Raw genomic sequence first — 20,026 nt, 5'->3', positions numbered from 1 at the left:
ACGACACGGTCACAGATGACGATGAGGGAGAGGGGAAGGGCGGGCCCAGTTCATGAGCAGCTCCAGGAGGGCCCAGGAGGGTACATGCAGGTTACGTTCTGGGGTTGGGGACCTACTGAGTCCTGGGCTGGCCGATGGTTGTGCCGTGCGTGCACATGCCAGCGAGCCACACACCTGAGATCCGGGCACTCTGTCGGAGGTCCAAGCGTCAACACAAAAACAAGTATAAAATGCAGAAAAGAACCAGCCAGTGGGATTGGAGTCTGATCTGCTGTCATGAGGAGTCACGGAAGCTACTGGAGCTGCAGGAAAGCACGTGGGAAGTGATTCAGGAGCAGAAATGCCAGAGAATTAGAGGAGGGAGGGCTTGCGGGGCAAATCCTGGGGGGTCTGATGGGAAAGTGAGCCTCTGTGGTGGAAAGTCCTGGAAAGGCCCAGGGCGTCAGAGAAGGTCAGGGCCCCAGAAGGCATTTCCAAGCAGGGCATCCAGCATTTAAGGCGATGGGAGCAGATGATGTCCTTGCCACAGGAGGACCATAGAAGCCGCAATGAAGCCACAACCAGTGCCCACCGGGCATCCACCAAGTGGCCCTGCTCTACCACCGTGAGGGTGTCAATCTTCCAACGCAGTAGAAGTCGGGGTGACCTCCACTTGGCAGGTGAGAGCCAAAGGCCAGGTGACCTGCCCGAGGACTCACGGCTGGGGGAGGGGTGGGCCTCTGTGCAGCACGAGCCCTGCGCGCTGTGGACCGCTGCGGAACGCACACCGGGACTCCCAGCTCAAGGGTCACCTGCACCCACTGACCCATGACAACAGCAGGAGAACTCAGGTGCAGGGGGGCTTTGGGTAAAACAGTCAAGCACTATCCCAAGTACAAACAATCGCTCTGTTACAACCACAATGAGATAGCGCGTCACGTCCATTAGGACAACAATCCTAAAACAAGACAAAACACAAAGTGCTAGGTGCCGGCTGGGGTATGGGGAAACGGACACCCTGCACCCTGTGGGTGGGAATGTGGAGCGGTTCATCCGCTGGGAGATGCAGAACAGGACGGGGTGGGGGCCTCCTCCGAAAATTCAACACAGCAGGTGACCATGGGATCCGAGGATTCCGTGTCTGGGTACACACGCCCAAGAGTGAGCAGTACAGGTATCTGCACATTCACACTCATGCTCACGGCAGCCAAACCATGGAAGGAGCCCAAGTGCCCCCTGAGCACATGCATGGATAAGCAAAACATGGTGCATCCACACAGGGAAACACCACTCACCCTTAGGAAGGAAGGCAATCCTGTCCTTGGCTCCTCTGTGGACGAACCTTGATGCTCTGATGCTACATGAAATAAGCCAGCCACAAAAAGACGAATGCACTTGACCCTCACACCACACTGGGGTGAGGACACCAGCCCCCATGCAGCTGAAAATCCCTTCAATCCTTGAAGACTTGACTACTAATGGCCCACTGTGGACTGGGAGCCTCACCAGCAACGTAGCAGCAGATGACGTGTCATGTATATGTTGTATGTCCTCCTGTCTGCTTCTTACCATAAAGCTAAAGAAAATAAATGTCCTTAAAATCCTGCAGGACTCAGGACGCCTGGGTGGCTTAGTGGTTGAGGATCTGCCTTCGGCTCAGGGTGTGATCCCAGGTCCAGGGATCGAAGTCCCACACCGGACTCCCTGCAGGGAGCCTGCTTCTCCCTCTGTCTGTGTCTCTGCCTCTGTGTGTGTGTCTTTCATGAATAAATAAAATATTTTTTTAAAAAATCCTGCAGGACTGAACAGTATTCCTTGCAAAAAAACATCCACACCAAAGCAAACCCATGCAAATGTTCAAGGCTCCACTGCACCATGTAATCCCACCTACCCGAGGTCCCTGGAGTCACCAAATTTCCAGGCACAGAACGTGGATGGTGGGCACCGCTGGCTGGGGTAGGGAGCTGGTTTGTAATGGGGACAGGGTTTTACATAACAATGCAAACACACTGAATACCTTTAAACTATACACTTAAAAATGGTCAAAATGGTAAAATATTAAAAAGTAGCCACTAAGTATAGAAGCCAGAACAGCCTCGTGCGGGGCCAAGCCCGACGCCTCACGCTAGGCACACGAGCCAGGTAGGAAGCCTCCCGACCGCAGGCCCAACCATGGGGCCCAGACGGCCCACCAAGATCCAAATACATTTTCATCTCTTCCTCCATTCTGGGCATAATTAAATCTGCAGCTCTTCCTGTCAAATGCATCGTCATGTTTCAGTGCACTTTTATGCCCGTCATGATAGCATTCCTGCCTGACGTTCTAAATAATTGAGCTAAGGCCCTTTCAAACTTACATGATCATGTGCTTCTATGGGACATCCTTCAGCACATCCTGTGCTCCGCTGCTATGAAAAGGCTCTGTGGGCGTCTGGCCACATGTCAGAAAGGGCTGCCTCAGATGTAAACAAACCCCAACTAAGAAATAATAAATAACATGTATTTAGGCACATAAATATTGCAGAGGACCAGGCTCTACTCCACCACACACACTAATGTCCAACATGGGCGACAGTCACATTCAGACGAAAACAAGAGTTTCATCCAACGTACAAAATGGTACCGCTAATAAGTGCACAGAGGATGACCACTGACTTCCTGAGAACCCCGACATCATTATTTGCTTGTGTCCTGGATTTGGGGAGTTGAGAGACCGTGAGGCCAGCCCCACCCACCCACCGCTAAGCGAGGTCTGCGCTGGACTCGGCCTCCACCCCCAGATGTGGTGGCCTGACTTCATCCCCACGACGACCAAGTGAACCCACAGGATGCGGCAACCTGGAGATCCCACGTGCACACAGCATAAAACTCAATTCCTACGTGAGCCTGATCACTTACTAACACCCGCAAAAACAAAGGAAAGGCACAAAACTTTGCATGAAGTGCACTCGCAAAATGTGAAAGAAAACCTCCCCTTCTCTCTCTCTCTCTTTTGTTTTATTTGTACTTCTGTTTTCTAAAATTTCTCTCGTGGCCTCGCACATGTGATGGTTATAGTGGAACAGGAGGGAGTTTGGGGGAAGGCAGGTTAGTGGTTTTAACCTGGGAACACTGGGCAAAGTCTGAAGACCCTCGGCTGTCACAATGTTGGGAGCACATCCTGTGGATGGAGTTCAGCGGGGGGCTGCTGGACATCCTAAAATGCACGGAAGAGCCCTCGCAACAGAGCATGACCCAGCCCCGAATGTCAGTGATGTCATTTTTGCTCTCTGGTCCAGGCCCTTGACTCCCAGGCCCAGCTCCCAGGCCAGCAGCACCAACAAGAACAGCCAGTGGGTGAGCCATTCACGCGAGAGGTGTCCCTGGAAGGTAGGCTACAGGGCAGTATCCCCTCCCCTGTCACTGTCACTGGGATGTCCTGTGGGTCCCAGGGGTCCACAGGGATGTGGGTGACGGCAGCCTGGCCTCTGGTGATCATAGGCAGCAGAGAGGGTCTGTGGCTACTGCCTGAAAACCAGATCCTGGGAGTTACATGCCTGCTGCCCTCCCCTGGGCTCCAAACTGAGTGCTGGCGAGACAAGTCTGGTAGTCACCTGTGCGGGGCTGGTCCTCCTGGATCTGGGGTCAGAGGAGGGGAAGAGGCTTTGCCCGAACAGAAATTGCATGGGGCTATGGGAAGCAGGGCAACCTCCTGGCACAGGTGCTCCCATCAATTGGACAGGTGCAGGCACAAGCTCCACCAGAGGGGGCGCTGCAGGACCTTGGGGCCTGGGGAGGACACCTACCCACCCCTCAGGTACCAACAGGCGACTGGCAGAGTAGGTTTGCTGCCATCAAAGATCACCAGCCCCAAACTGCAACCTCCAAAGGCAGGGTCAGGCCCACTGCTCAGCGACATGTCTCTCTCATCACATATTTTACTGCATTTAAGTAAATTAGAGCAACTTGCAGATTGGCAAATGGAATTTACTCTCTGGCACTTAAAGGCTATACTTCAAAAGGAGTTAAAAATCACTAATCCTGAAATGATCCACATCTTCATTCCAAGTTGTAAAGCAGTAAATAAGAACTTAAAGAGAAAGGACATTATGCCACCATGTCATCCTCAAAGAAAGCTGTGTTTTGTACAATAAATGACTTTCATGCTGCTCATCGCATGCAGCCATGCTCATTTTCATAAAAAAGGCCCTAGAGGCAGAAAGGAAGGAGAAATGATTTAATAACACCTTTTCCACATGGAGTTGGTCTCACTAATCACATCCTCTGGGCACCACTATTAACAATCTGCTCTTTTCCGATGCTTCATTTTTAGCCATTTCCCCAGACTCCTGAAGGTTTAAGATTTCAAAAAACATTGATTGACCGCCTATGATGTGCTGGGCCGTGAGCTTCTAGAGGGTCCTTCTGTGAGTCCCGTTGCCTCAGTGGGTTCTGACGATACCTCACCCGGAACTCAGCAAGGAAACTCAAACCTTTTGTTTATTTTTATTTAATTTTTTAAGATTTATTTATTTATTTATTTATTTATTTGAGAGAGAGAGAGAGCACGCCTGTGAGCGAGAGCCCAGTGGAAAGAGGCAGAGGGTGATGGAGAGAGCAATTCAAGTAGACTGTGCTGAGCATGGAGCCTGATGTGGGGCTCAACCTCTGAACCCTGAGATCATGACCTGAGCTGATACCAAAGGTCAGATGCTTAACCAACTATGCCACCCTTTTTCTTTTTAAAAAGGAAAATTTTCATTTTCATTTATTCGTTTGAGAGAGAAGGAGAGAGAGAGAGAAAGAGAGGGAGGAGAGAGAGAGACCATGAATAGGGAGAGAGGTAGAGGGACAGAGGGACAAGCAGACATCTCACTGAGTGGGGAGCCCGACATGGGGCTCCATCCCAGGACCCCGGGATTGTGACCTGCACTGAAGGCAGACACTTCACTTACTGAAACCCCCAGGCACCTGAATCCTATGTCTAGAAGGCAACACAATTCAATCCTCCCTCCCCACTGCATTCAGATGCTTTAGAAACTTTGTTTTTTCTCAATAATGACCAATCAATATGAATGGATGTTGATGATGAGAAAACGCTTATGATCCTAAGAGATGATCTGCGAATATAACCTTTTATATACAGTCCGAACATTTTTATATTCAGAATGCATATGAAAAATATACTTCAGCTACATCACCAAAAGTGACATCATCACTACTAAGACAAGGTGATAATAAGCGCTGAGAAGGACACAATTTCTATGCTGCCAGAAATACATAATGACCTAAAGACAACAGGCAAATTAAAATTGAGGGAAACTCTACAAAATACCTAGCATGTACTTTTTATAAAATGTCAAGAAAGACAAAGAAAGGCTGAGCATCTGTACCAGTGGAAGGGAGCCCAGAGCCGTGACAGCTAAATGCAATGCATGATTCCAGCTTGAGCGTTACCTTGATACCAAAACCAGACAGGGACGCCACCAGAAAATTACAGGCCAATGTCCCTGGTAAACACAGATGCAGAAATCCTCAATGAAACCTCAGCAAACCAAACTCAGCAGCACATTAAAGGATCATGACCAAAGGATTAAAAGGATCCCATGATCAAATGGGATTTATTCCAGGGATGCAAGGCCGGGTGACAAATCAAGCAACGTGATACACCACAATTTACAAAATGAAGGATGAAAACCATATAATCATCTCAATAAATTCAGAAGAAACATTTGATAGAATTCAACACACATTCCTGATAAGAACGCTCTACCAACTGGGTATACAGGGAACGTACCTTGGCATGATTAAGGACCTACAGGACAAGCCCATTATTACACTCAATAGTGAAAACCTGAAAGCTTTCTCTCTAACGTCATGAACAAGAGGAGGATGTCCACTCTCGCCACTTTTATTCAACATACTATTGCTTTTTCAAAATTGTGTTTGGTTCTACTAGGTCCTTGACTGTCCTATACACATTGAAGAGTGAGTTTACTGATTTCTACAAAAAACTTAGTAGGACTTTGATTAGAATGGTATTAAATGTATGGATCAATTTTTAAAGATTTTACATTTTGAGGTGCCTGAGTGGCTCAGTGGTTGAGCATCTGCCTTCAGCTTAGGTGGTGATCCCAGGGTCCTGGGATCAAGTCCTGCATCGGGGTCCCTGCAGGGAGCCTACTTCTCCCTCTGCCTGTATCTCTGCCTCTCTCCCTGTGTCTCTCATGAATAAATAAATAAAATCCTTTTTAAAAAAATTATTTTACCCTTTAACAGTCCTGAGTTTTGTAACCAGTGAACACAGTATATACATCTCTAGTGATTTAGATCTTTCTCTCATCAATGTTTAGTGGTTTGTTACATGCAAATATCACATGTTTTGTTAAAATTAACGCTAATTCATGTTATTATTTTATTGTATGTGGTCCTTTTAAAATTTCATTTTGTGGGGATCCCTGGGTGGCTCAGTGGTTTGGTGCCTGCCTTCAGCCCAGGGCGTGATCCTGGAGTCCAGGATGGAGTCCCACATCAGGTTCCCTGCATGGAGCCTGCTGCTCCCTCTGCCTGTGTCCCTGCCTCTGTGTGTGTGTGTGTGTGTGTGTGTGTGTCTCATGAATAAATGAATAAAATCTTTTAAAAAAATAAATAAATACAATTTCATTTTGCAGTTGATTTCTGCAATCTCGCTAAACTCACTGCTTAGTTCTACAAGCTTTTATGTAGATTCTTCAGAATTTCCTGTATAGATGGCCATGTCCTATACAAATAGAGACCATTTTTTCCTGTCCAATTTGTATGGCTTTTACATTTTTCTTGTCTTATCACACTAAGATCTCTAGTTAAATAAGAGCTGCTAACCATGATACTGGCTGTCGGGTTTTTGTGGATGTCCTGTTATCAGATTAAGGGACCGTCCTTCTATTCCTGGTGTGTTGACAGTTTTTATCATGAACGTATGTTGAATTTTCTCAAACCTTTTCTTCATATATTAAGATTTTTATGTGTTTTTCTTTTTCGGTCTGCTGATATGGAGAATGACATTCATTAAACTATTAATGTTGAGCCAATCTTACAATCCTTGGATAACCCCCCTCCAGTATATGAGGTATTATTATTTTTTTGATAAGTTACTGGATCCAACTTACTACCATATTGTTAGGGTTCTGTGTCTACATTCACAAGGTTTTGTTTTGTTTTGTTTCTTTTAATGCCTCTATCTGGTTTTGGTATCAGGATAACGCTGGCCTCATAGGGAAGTTTCTCTCCTATTTTCAGGAAGAGACTGTGAAGAACGAGTGTTATTTCTTTCCAAATGTCCGGTGGATTATACCAGTGTAACCATGTGACTCTGGAGCTTTCTCCATGGGAAGCTTTGCTTGTTTGTTTTTATGATGAATTTAATTTATTTAATAGATATAGGCTTATTCAGATTACTTTTTTCCTTAAGCCACTCTGGTAGTTCTAACTTTCAAGGAATTTGTCCATTTCATCTAAGTTATTCAATTTATTGGCATAATGTTGTTCATAATATTTACTTAGTATCCTTCAGTATCTGTAGTATCTGTGGTAATGTCTCCTCTTTCATTCCTGTTGATAGTGATATAAATTTTCTCCCTTTCCATGACTGAGCTAATAGTTTATCAATGTTAGTGTTTTTTTTTTAAACCATCTTTTGGTTTTGAAAATTTTCTCTATTCTTTTTCTGATTCCAATTTCATTGATTTCCAAAGCTCTTGAAGTGGAACAATAAAATTTAGAGAAAACAAAGCAATGATTCTGAGTAAAGAAATATTTCTTGACTCTTTTCCAATTCACATTCTTTACTATATTCAGAATGTGAAATGGAAAAGAGTTTTAGGGAGACCTTTTTCATATTGCTTATGTTTTTCTTTTAAAAGATTACAAGAGTTCTAATGATATAACTCTGTGCTTTCAAAAATCCAAAATAGTTACATATATATATATATATACACACATACATATATGTATATGTATATATTCTAAGTGATATGAAAGCATTGTGTCATATTTCTTTTTTTTTAAAGATTTTGTTTATTTATTCATGAGAGACAGAGACAGAGAGAGAGAGAGGGAGAGAGAGGCAGAGACACAGGCAGAGGGAGAAGCAGGCTCCATGCAGGGAGCCAACACGGGACTTGATCCTGGGTCTCCAGGATCATGCCCTGGGCTGAAGGCGGCGCTAAACCGCTGAGCTACCCAGGCTGCCCATGTGTCATATTTCAATAGACTGTGCGTTTCCTTTAGTGGTTATAAAATAATGAGGTGGTTTTTTTTTTTTTTTTACAGGAAATGGTATTTTAGAGTAGATGAAATATGGTCTATGTCTTCAGAAGTCTAATACAATACCCAATGAGGTAAGAGCAATTCAAACAATGTGGTCTTATAGCTCAGGACAAAAGTGGATAATTCTGTTGCTGAATGTTTGGCCTTGAGGCATGCGGCATGGACCAGGAGAATGGGAGGTATACAGGTCAGTGAGGTTGTGCAAATTGGGGCATCATGAGAAATATATTTGGAAAGGTAGCTGGGGCAGGTCAAACAGAACACTGGCTGCTAAATTAAGAATTTATCATTGTGTCCTGCAAGTAATGGATAAACAATGAAAGTTAATGGGGAGTAGTATGTCTCAGGCACTGACCCATGAGCAGGTGCCCAGGGAATTGGAGAAGAGAGCAGAAGGAAGCAAAGTACTAGGGAGGCTGCCCAAGGAGAACCCACAAGCACGAGTGTTTGAACAAGGGAGAAAGATAAGGTAGGACAGTCCTTGTTTCTCCTCTGGGAGAAGGCGTGGGCTATCGTTACAACTCCCAACACTCTGGTAGACATGAGCTGGGCCCAACAGTGGTCCTGGAGGTGAGGTGCTGGGATATGAGAACAGGAGGCAGAGATCGACGCTCGGGACCTGGCAACTGACTGAGTAGCTGTGTCCAGGAAGACACAGGTCTATTTGACCACTATCAGTCCAGGACTCAGAATATTCAGAGGTGCGGACACAGATTCGTGGCTTATGCACCTGGAGTATTACTTAAAGCAATGAGATGGTCAACCTGGACAGAATACCATGAACATGAAAATATCAATATCCGCGAGCACGTCTTGAGCTCTTCTGTGTACTAGATAGTATGTTAACTGCTTTTCAGATATTAATTCAACAACTTCTCAACCCTATGGAGATACCAGAATGACCCCCATTTTAAAGATGGAGAAGCAGACATGCATGGTCACACAGCTGGAAAGTGGTCCAGCACACAGAGAAGCCCAGATCCTCTGACTCCAGAACCTGTAACAGTAGACTGTTCTCTGAAAGGGCAAGGAGATCTTCATGGAAGGATATATTTGGGGGGCAAGTGAACTCAGAGAAAGAGACAGAAAAGGAGCAATCAGAGAGGTACATCCTGACACAAATGTGCTTCTGGCATGAGGATTATAAATATACACCACGCCAGATGGTCCTTAAGGAGAGTATGGAGTGAATGCCATATACTCATCTCATGGATTCTATTTAAACCATGCTAAGCCACCAAGTCAACTATGCTCTCCATTTTTAAAATTTCTGGATGAGTGGGATCACTTGAAAAAAAGTAAATGGACTCATTTTCAAAGCTGTGGTTTCATAGATGGGAGTTGCAAATGGTTCAGAAGTTAAAGATAGAACTCTGAAGTATTGCTTCTTCAAGGGTGGTACCTGGGCCGGGAGCAGCAGCATCCCCTGACGACTTGTTGCGAATGCAAATTCTCGGCCCCCATTCCAGACCCACTGAATCGGAAACTCTGAGGGCGGGGCCCGGCCATCTGCTATAACAAGCTATCCACGTGATTTCAATGTATGCCCGAGTTTGAGAATCAATGCTCTAGAAAATAACATGATCTGTGCGTGTGCATCACATCTCTGGAGCCCTCGCCCCAGGGGGAGACCATCCCTGCAGCCCCTCTGCCCAGCCTGCCGGGTTCTGAAAGGAATCCAGACTCCAGGGAAGCCCAGGTTGGGTGGGGGGGTCCTCTCCTTCTGGTGCAACATGGTAGAGAAAACACAAAAGTCCTTTATGCCTGCTGCCTTCATCCAGAGATCTTAGCAAGGTCACGTGCCCCCGAGTCTTACCCCGACCCACCACGGGAGAATCCCACAGGAGGGTATCCTGGCAATTAAGAAAGTTCCCGAGTCCTCAGCATGTGAAGTGCAACACATCTACCAGGAGAAAGTTCCTTCAGGAGCCAGCTAATAGGCTGCCAAAGAAGTAAGCGAACAGACAAATCCCGAGGCTTGAACGGGAGGCTCTGCAAAGTCCTCAATCTGCTTTGCTAAAACTCATAGACACCGTGGTGGTGTCTAACCCTTTCTCTGCATTGCAGGGACACCTGGGCTCACCCTGGCCACCTGCCCTTCCTGGCCACACATCCTGCAAGTGCGGCCCCATGGCAGCCCAGCTGACCCTGACACTGCCGGCCAGGAGCCGGGACCCTGGCTGGACGTTCTCACACCCGCGGGCGGTGACCGCCCTCAGCGGCAGAGACAGCTGCATGACGTGTCCCCATGCTCTGCGACCCGCTGACCAGAACTATAATGGCAAGGCCTGTCCTGACCCGCTGTTAACCAGCCCATGAGAGGAAAGGGGACACATGGAAGTAGACGTATGTCTGGACTGTCCAGGGCGAGGCGAAAACAAGAACCAGACTGGCTTGCTCAGGTGCTCAGGGGAGGAAGATATCTGGCCTGGGACCTCTAGGACACAGGGATGGCGTGGCTCTCGTCCATCCCACCCAGCTCACCCCAGCCACCCACCCATCCGCCCTTCCTCACCTCCTCCGTCCCTGCACCCCATCCCACCTTGTCCCACGTCATGGCACCCCACTCCCCTCGAGCTAGCTGAGGAGGTGAGGGTCTCATTCTCTCTAAACCATACACAAGGAATTTTTTGTTAAGAACATTTTTACCACATTTCCTCCTATTATTTGGAGACATTTAATGGGGCAGCTGAAGCACAGGAAGAGCAGCCCCAGGATGAGCTGAGGAAGAACAGTCCACAGGTCAGAAGGGTCAGTCCCAAACTGACTCCTGTGCCCGCGGACTGTGAGGGCCTCACGAGGACCCTGCGCTCTGGCTCCAGGCCCCTGGGCCTGCTCGGGCCATCATCCCACGGCAGCAAGGAAGGGCGATCACAACTGGCGGCACCTCGGGGGCTTGCCCGGTGTGTGCTTCCCGAAGGCACACTGTCCCTGTCCCTCGTCCCTCGATGGGGCCACAGACCTGCTGAGGGCACGATGTCTGGTGCCAGCCGCGCAACCTTTCCCATCCCTCCTCCTCATGTGTGGGAGGCACACAGCCCACCCCGGGGCTCCTGGGAAGAGCCCTGCAAGCAGACGCCACTCTCTGAGATCACCCGCAGACGTCTGACCATGGTCACCTTCTTCATCGACAAAAACGGCAAGATCGTATGGTTTGCTTCAAGTCGTGCTCTCGTGCGTGTGTTTATTCTCCAACCCACCTCCCCGCCGCCCCACAAGAGGAGGCGAGCTCTCCTCCCATGCCTGATTCTCAATATCCCAACAGCACCCGGATGTGGCATGTGGTCCACACATTTGTTGAACGAATGAATGACACGCTCAGTACAAGGTCCGGGATGCAGAAAGTATTCAGTATGAGAGCCATGATCAGTATTATCATCAATTATTATTAGCAACCAGCAAAGGAGGGACACAGAGTGAAATACTAGACAATATTGCCTCGCGTGAAAATGAAGCCACATTACTAAATATTTTACCCTTTTCGGTAACTTACGATCTTTCTCCTCAGCTAGAAAAAAATACCCTGGATTGAGCCGGTATTGAGGATTAGTAATATCAACCAGCAAATCATATTACAGATGAATCATTATATCAATTATAATTACAATGATTATATTATCAGTGTTAATATCACACAGGAAATTGGAGAGCGTGAACAGCAAAACAACACATGGCCCGGACCTGTTGGGGAGTGTTGGACATGGCCTGCGTGCCAAACGGTCCCAACCCCTCCCACAGGTGAGGACCCTGGGCCCAGAGAGATAGCAAGTACATGAGTAGTGCTCAGCTGGTGCCCAGGGGACCCCTGATGCACCCACTGGGTCAGGAGCCTCATCCCATGTATGTGGGGTTCTGCAAGGAAGGGTCAGGATCCCACTATGGGGCGCAGGGTGGTGCCTGGGACCCCATCCTGCTGCCTCCAAGGCCCAAGCCTCACACAGACTGCCGTGATCGGGGCTCCTGTGGCATCGTCAGCCCGGCCTGGGTGCCCCCAAGCCATGGACCTCTGTCCTCAGCCCAGGACAATAGTCCATTTAAAGTAACTTAGCACAAGGTAGTCGGTGGGCAGATGTGCCAGTAGCGTCCCCCTCCCTCCGTGGGAGAATGAAGCCAGCCAGCGATGGGTTCTGGCAGGGACCCCCTCCCAGTTCCTACCCGGTCTCCCTATGACACCCCCCTAATGATGCCTCACAGTGAGTCTCAGGGTCCACTCAAGGCACAGAAGAAGGCATGCGTGTGAACAGGGCTGGCCAAGGGAACAGTCTTCGGCAGCTTGACTGTGCATGGCCTATACCAGATGTTCCCAGAAATAGTGTCTCATTTAACACTCACCAAGTGAGTGAATCATTTAGTGTTAGGGACGCAGAGACTGAACACACGAATGAGGCCTGTAGGAAAGCTGACCCCACATCCCTTTGGCCCAGGGCCCTCCTGGCATCCTCGGGCAGCTCCAGGCAGGACCTCAGATGGGTGCAGACGGCCCCGTGCTCCCTCTCCACGTGTGCATCACACGCTGGAATCACTGCAGAGGCACACGGACAGAACCTCCCGTGGGGCTGGCTGAAGGGTTTTCAGGGCTCACCGCCCACATCCCAGACACTCCACGGTCTGGCTGCAGAGCCCAGCCCTGTGAAGGCAGCGGCCTCAATCCTATGCTTCCCTTGGATCTGCCATGTAGTTAAGGGAAGAATCTACGGGCTTAAATGCTCCCTTCTCCAGGAAGCCTCCCCGGACTTGCTCAGGCCCTGGGGACGCTCCCCCGAGTTTCTGTGGTACTCGTGCCTGTTTGCCCTGAACATCCATCCAACCGTGACCCTGGGCCTCTCCCAGGGCGTGGCCCACTAGGCACCTGCGCACAGTATGTTCTCGCACACAGATGCCGATGGTGGAGACACGGGCACACGGTTATCCCAGGGCCGGCGGGGTGACGCAGAACTCGGCTTTACTCCAGGACCCGATGTGCTTGGCAAAGAGACCTCTAACCGGGAAAACAGTGCCTCCCTCCTTGCCGGGCCTTGCCCCTCGGGGACAGGGCTGCCCAAGGCGCGGCTGTGACGCGTGTGGGGAACAAGGGAATTTAGAATGAAGTAGTGAGGCGAGTCAGCAGGGAGCCGCTCCGCGTTCCCTGAGTGCGCGGGGACGGGTGGGCTGACTGTTCACACCCGCCGTCGCCTTTCTATTTCTGACAGTCAACCTGCCCCGGGGAAGATCCTTGCAGATCTGCTCCTCTCTGGCACGCTGAACTCAAGGCGACACTTGGGCCGTGTCTCCTGCAGGGAGACAGGAGCCCGGGAGAACCCAGCACTCTGACTGGGAGGATCCCACAGCCCCGGGGCGCCCGAGGAAAGCCACGTGCTAAATCACACCTCTTAACACCATGGATCTGGTGGGTTTTCAAATTGAGACCTTCTGAATTACACCACTGTCCTCAGGCCCACGCAGATGCCCAGACCCCACTGCCCTGGGGCCTCAGGCATCCTACCGGGCGGGGAGGTGCCATAAGAGCCTCACCTCATTTCCTGGGCCACAGGCAGCTCCCCCAGTGGCCAGACGCCCAGTACCTTTCTCTGAGTCCATCTCCAGCCCTGGCATCTGCTCAGGGCCTGACATCTTGTTAGCAGGGGCAGCCTTGTTCCACAGTGCACAGTATGCTTGCTCCAACCCGAACAAGCTTCTGAAGACATGGCCAAGCCACACAGCCCTATGGGAAGAGTGATGGGATGCACTCAGGGATGAGAGGCATGAGTGGAGGGGCCCCTTGCTTGCAGGAGTCTGACCAGGGTGCATAGTCTCAGGAAGGCCCTCATGTACACCAGAGGAAATGCACACAGATGACGGGCCGCACGGGGGAGTTTTTACCTTGGACTTGTCGTCTGAGGGCATGCAGAGAATGCCAGAGCCAGAAGTGCCTGGAGAAGCCAGCATTGCCTGGCCTCCTGGGTCAACTCAGAGAAAGGGGGTGGACAGAGTCTCGAGGCCACACTGTGGGCATCTGGCTTCCCTTCTGGGCTGTCGATGGGCATCCTCCACCCCAGCATAGGGTGGGCATCCTCCACTCTCACAAGCCCCCATGATCAGAGTGCCCATTCCCGGGGCCTTGGGCATGCTCTCCACTCTGTCATAACTCAAACCACCAACTGACTTACCAGCATGTTCAGACCAAATCCACATGGTCATACCTTCTGACCACAGTCCAGGTCTGAGACATCAAGCAGAAAAGATGGCAATGTTGCAACATTCCTGCTGCAGGCCAACCACCCTCTGCCGGAGCTTAGGATGTGAGGGGGACGCGGCCAGGCAGCAAGGGACCCTAACTCTAACCCTACCCCCAACCTTGACAGACTGCATCCCCTAGGAATGTCTCCCGAGCCCCCATGGCTGTGCCCTGGGCAGAAAGCTAGGGAGCAGCTCACATCCATGCAGCAGTGCCGGAGAAGGTCTGGGCCTAACCAGGGTTTTGGGGCCTACTGAAGCTACAACAGTTTCTAAAATAAAAGAAACAAAAACAAAACTAGATTCTGTCATTGAGTCTCTACAATTTGGAAGAATGAGTTTATTTTAGGACCTGGACAATGTGTAGAGCATCCACCAAAGCTCAGATGCACAGCGGAGTCTGCATGTGTTCGTGACCATCATCTGGCACGTCCAGGCAGTGCAGGAGGTCAGCTGGAGCCGCTGAGAGCCAACAACACACGTCAGATGTTTGCACTTGTGGCTGGAGAAGGGCCACCTCACTGAGGACTCTGGGCTTAACTGTGTATATATTTATAGCCTTTTATGTCCTAAAAATGGCTTAAGATGGCTTCCAATAATAGATTAAATTTAACACAATAAATAACATAAAAATGAGCAGATGAGGTCATCAGAGGGAAGAAGGAAAGACAGTGCTGGTCCAGGAAACAAAGGCACACACAGAGCTGCTCATCAGTGCGCAGGGCAGGCCTGATGGGCAGAGAGCACATTCTCTCCCATGGCCTCCTGTCTGATGTGGCTCGTCCCTCCATAACACGGATCAGCCCCCAGCCCCACCCCCTGTAACAGAGGAGAGCTGTCTGGAGAGAGGTGCACGGTGTGATCCACTTGGGCAGTCGTCTGACACCCAGGCTCAGGCCAGGCAGGCCACTCTCGGGAGCAGTGGGAACAGCACTGTTGGCCACTGTAACCTCATCTGGAAACCCAGCAGCCTAGTGCAGATGAAAGCAGAGGTCTCTGATGGATGCCCGGCTGGAGAGCTGGGTCCTCCCTGTTTGGGATGCCCCCCCCAGCCTCCTACCCATCTCACCAAGCAACGCCAACTGGAGACCCTCCCTGATGCCCCTCAAGGGCTGTGATGCACACTTTGCAGGTGCTGCCCTGTGAGCATCAGATTTCCCACAACAACCACTGAGGTGAGCATTATTTTTGCATTCCGTTAATAGGTGTGCAAGCTGAGGCCAAACTTTCACAAGTGGGAAAAGACAGAGCAGGACCCCGTATCCAGGGATGTCCCTGTCTCTGTTAGGACAGAATAGCGAGCACGCCCGAGGCCCCGGGAATGGGAGCTCTGATCATGGGAGCCTGTGAGAGTGGAAGATGCCTGCCCTGTGCTGGGGTGGGGGGGGTGGCCCCCAAGCTGCTCTGCCCGAAGCGTTAGGGGTACAGGTGGTTAACTGCCATCACCACAACTGAGTATATAGTCACCAGCAGCTTCCGGGTAGTTGTAGAATTTATCCACTAGGAAGAGATCGGTAACCCATAGGGGGCTCTACGGAAGGCATGACAATCAGCCCAAGCTCAAACCCAGAACAGGATGACACTAAATTGACCCCAATAAGAAGACACATGGTTGGGCTGCCAGAGCCTCCGAAAGATACTTACATCCAAAACTTGAAACAGCCTAACGGATGAGTAGGGGCTGGTCATTTGCTTATGGAAATATGTATATTTTTATGAAAGGTATAGTTGGGGAGCCTTTGGAAACACGTCTTCCCAGAGCCTGTTTAATATAACCCAATCACAACATCACATTTCCCGGCGACCTTCAGTACAAAGAATAAGCCATAGTAGGAAAGTACTGCCCAGGCCTGGTCAGCACTCAGAGACCAGAAGGGCTTCAGCAGCTCCAGCGGGCGCCCCACCCACAGGACCTTGCTGGGCTCTCTTCCTCTGGGAGCAAAGGCTTCTTTCTGACATCAATTTGTCCAATTGTTTCCTATGAGTGGTCTCCAGCTATAATGGAAAATAAGGACTGTGCCATGTGATATAAAAACAAGGCAAGAGAAAGAAAGCATATGGCAGAGACAAGCACACAGAATTTTCAAAAAGCCTAATATAGCCGGAACTCAACACCAAAATTCGCGAGTCCAAGAACGGCACTTGAGTCCATGACGCAATGGACACAGGGACCTGCAAATCCACCAGCGTCTGACCCACAGCTTCCTTCTATGATGCTATCACTACATCTGCCCCCAAGAGTGCCAGGAGCCTGATCAAGGGAGCATCGGGATTGTTGGCAGGCCCCTCCTGCCAATGCTCCCCAGGCATGTGCCCCCCCCATGCACTCTTCTGTCATTTGTGTATGTATCTATGTCCCCACAACCGGGACCCGGCCAAGCAGGACAGCCCACAAGGGCCAGCATGTAGCATGTACACATCTGTCCTTAAATGTTCAATAAATACATCAGGAGAATTGAAGTGAAACCATCTTGGAAGTATCAGATCTACTAAGGGAATTGAGCAGAAACGACAGACAATTCTCTCTAATGAAACCACCACTACACAGGAGAAGGAGCACAGTCACATGATGCCTGTATCCCCAGACACGGGGCACAGCGCTCCGCCCACCGCCGCCACCCTGCACCTGCCACTTGATGCGTAGGACCATCCGGCTACATAAACCTTCCCACTTTTCTTTGGAATGCTCTTGGTTCAGAATACCATTCCCTTGCCTTGGAAACTTCTGTTAACCATTTTGTTCAAACTGATTTAGACGGATTCTCCCCTTAGTGCAGATTGTAAAGTTGATGCGTTCCGACCATGTGTGCCTGGAGTGGCTTCAGAGGGAAGAGAAATATCGTTTCTTTTGAACAGAGATTTCTTCAGTGAGGAAGACATATCAGTGCAGTGTTTACCACAATTAAAGTGTGTACACTTAGCAGCTAATTACTACAAATAATTGCTCTCTAAAGTTCGATCATTAGACATTGGCTTGCTAACCCGAAGACATACATAGACTGATTTGAATGCCATAAGTATGAGGCATTTTCTGAGGTTACCATTTAGACCAAATAAGTCTACAAATGCCAAAGCAGGCTAAGCTCATGGCTCACAGAATTGAGCTATTTCATGACCCCCTCCTGGCTTTCCAGTCCTCTTCTTCCAAGTGACCTGAAAATGGCATTTTTCTAAAGTTGTAAGCTCTAAAAGGCTATAATTTTATTTAAAAACAATGCTTAGGGATCCCTGGGTGGCGCAGTGGTTTGGCGCCTGCCTTTGGCCCAGGGCGCAATCCTGGAGACCCGGGATCGAGTCCCACATCAGGCTCCCGGTGCATGGAGCCTGCTTCTCCCTCTGCCTGTGTCTCTGCCTCATTCTCTCTCTCTCTCTCTCTGTGACTATCACAAATAAATAAAAATTAAAAAAAATAAAAAATAAATAAAAACAATGCTTAACTACAGAACTGGCCCTCAAGGAGTTTAGAATCTAGTTGATGATGGAGGATAAATTCACACCTGCTCAAAATCACTGACCTCTTAAAGAATTTATTGCTTCCTAAAATACTACCACCATGAATATTTCTGCCTGCAATCACTTATGATTGCAATCATGCATTTTATTCTCTGTTTATACAGTTGCAAATTCTCTCCTGATACCTTCATTTTCTCTTTAAAAATAAATAACACAGTTTAGTGCATTTGAAAATATCAATCTGGTATTAGAGCTTCACATATAAAGAAACAATCATAAGCACTGCACGTGTCTGTAGCTTCATTATAAAGAGAGCTCGGAAGCAAGGAGCATCTCCAAGGTTCTTGTGTCAGAGACGCACGTCACAAACGTGGATGAACAGGTGGAAATTCTGAATACACTGGAAATTTCCAGGCTATTAACCCTGAAATCATTTCTTTCCAAAGTAAAGTCACAGGAGTCCATGTTCCGGAGGGCTTACCTGGTAATCTGTGTTCTTGTACTGAAGTCAAGAGACCTCATTGAGCGGAGAACTTCAATGCACCCCAAGTACTGCAAGGGGAAAGAAACGCAAATCATGAGTCCGGGAGACCGAAATGAAGAGATAATTCCTAACTGCATCAAGGGTGAACCTGGAAGCCACACATGTTTCTTAAATCACATTTTAACTTCACATACATCATGAAGCTTCGTTTTCTTTCTATAAAGCAATAACTCACACCTGTGAGAAAGTATTCCCCAGTGTCTATGCTGGCACCAGACTTGACTCTTCTGAGATCCATGAGTATTTGCATTTTATTTAATAGTACATTTTCGAAGACTTTTGTTGAGGTATAACATATCCCACAAAAGGCAGAAATTTTAAGGGCATAATTCAAGTATTACTTAAACATGTACCTGTGTGTAACCACCACACAGACCCCAACATCGTATTTCTAGTCCTTTACAAGAGTCTAGAAGTTTATAATTTCTAAAGAAAGAATTAAAACACTATAATACCAACATTTTGAACAATATTAAACTTCATTACTTAATAAATATATTTCGGATTCTGTCAACAAACTCTATATACATTACCCTCATAGTTGCTTTATTTTGGTTTACCAGAAAGCCCTCTTCTGCATTATGTAACACAAACTTTCAGAAGTTTCAATTTACACATCTAAATTTGTAGCTAAATTTTTAATCAGTTTCACACATGTAAGTGTGTGTGCGTATGTAAATATATGGACATAACGAAAGCTGTAGATAAACAACTAAAATAGTAGAGATACAATATTTGTGTTCCAAAGCCCTTAGGAGTTTGAAGGACAGATGTTTTATACAAATGCCTTTAAATTTAGACTTTGCAGGAAGAGACCTCATGCTGTAGTACAGAAAAGACTGCATTTGAATTATTCAGAAAACCTGAATTGGAGCCTGACTCTGTCATATCTTGTTATGTAACTTTAAGCAAAACTTTAAAATTCTCTGAACCTAAGCCTCTATACCCATAAAATGTGACTATTGCTCCAACCAATGTGCAGTTATGTGATACCAACATCACTGCCACATCTCACAGTTCTTGGAATACCACCACCACCCCAGTCATAGAGTTACGATGAACAACATCACAGAGGTACACAAATCAGATGACCCCCAACACCGCAGAGTCTCATGATTACAATGACCAACATCATAGACTTATGTGTATATCAGGATGAGCACCGCAGGACTATATGACTCCTAGCACCACCAAAGTTACAGAGTTACATGAATACCACATCCACCATCCCAGAGCTCCGTGAGTACCACAATGATGCCACAAGTTATATGAGAAGTAAGAACAACAGTGCAGAGTGTGGGAGCACCACCACTGCTATTACAGTTGTGTGGGCGCCATCACCACCATGGCAGGGGTATATGAATACAACAACCACTGTCACTCAGATATGTGAGGACCACAACTCACTTAGCAGAGTTATGGGATTGCTACATCCATTACTGTCACAGCATGGGGACAACACAACAATGTCCTGAGCTATGTGAGTACCACCCCCAGCAATGATACAGAGTGGAATAATTAGTATGACCCAAGTGGCAGAATGGTGTCAAC

General features: G+C 48.3%; 1 protein-coding gene across 1 annotated transcript in view; it reads right to left on the bottom strand.

The window, feature by feature from the left end:
* SHC3 (SHC adaptor protein 3) overlaps positions 1-20,026 on the bottom strand; it is a 109,286-nt gene that overhangs the window by 63,884 nt on the left and 25,376 nt on the right. Inside the window, exon 2 of the mRNA XM_077910436.1 lies at positions 18,413-18,483. Coding sequence (XP_077766562.1) covers positions 18,413-18,483 — 71 coding nt within the window. The remainder of the gene's footprint in view (positions 1-18,412; positions 18,484-20,026) is intronic.

The sequence above is a fragment of the Canis aureus genome, chromosome 1 (genome assembly GCF_053574225.1).
Source record: "Canis aureus isolate CA01 chromosome 1, VMU_Caureus_v.1.0, whole genome shotgun sequence".
Taxonomy (NCBI): Eukaryota; Metazoa; Chordata; class Mammalia; order Carnivora; family Canidae; genus Canis; species Canis aureus.
The sequence above is the reverse complement of the archived record's forward strand: the minus strand, read 5'-3'. Positions and strand labels throughout refer to the sequence as shown.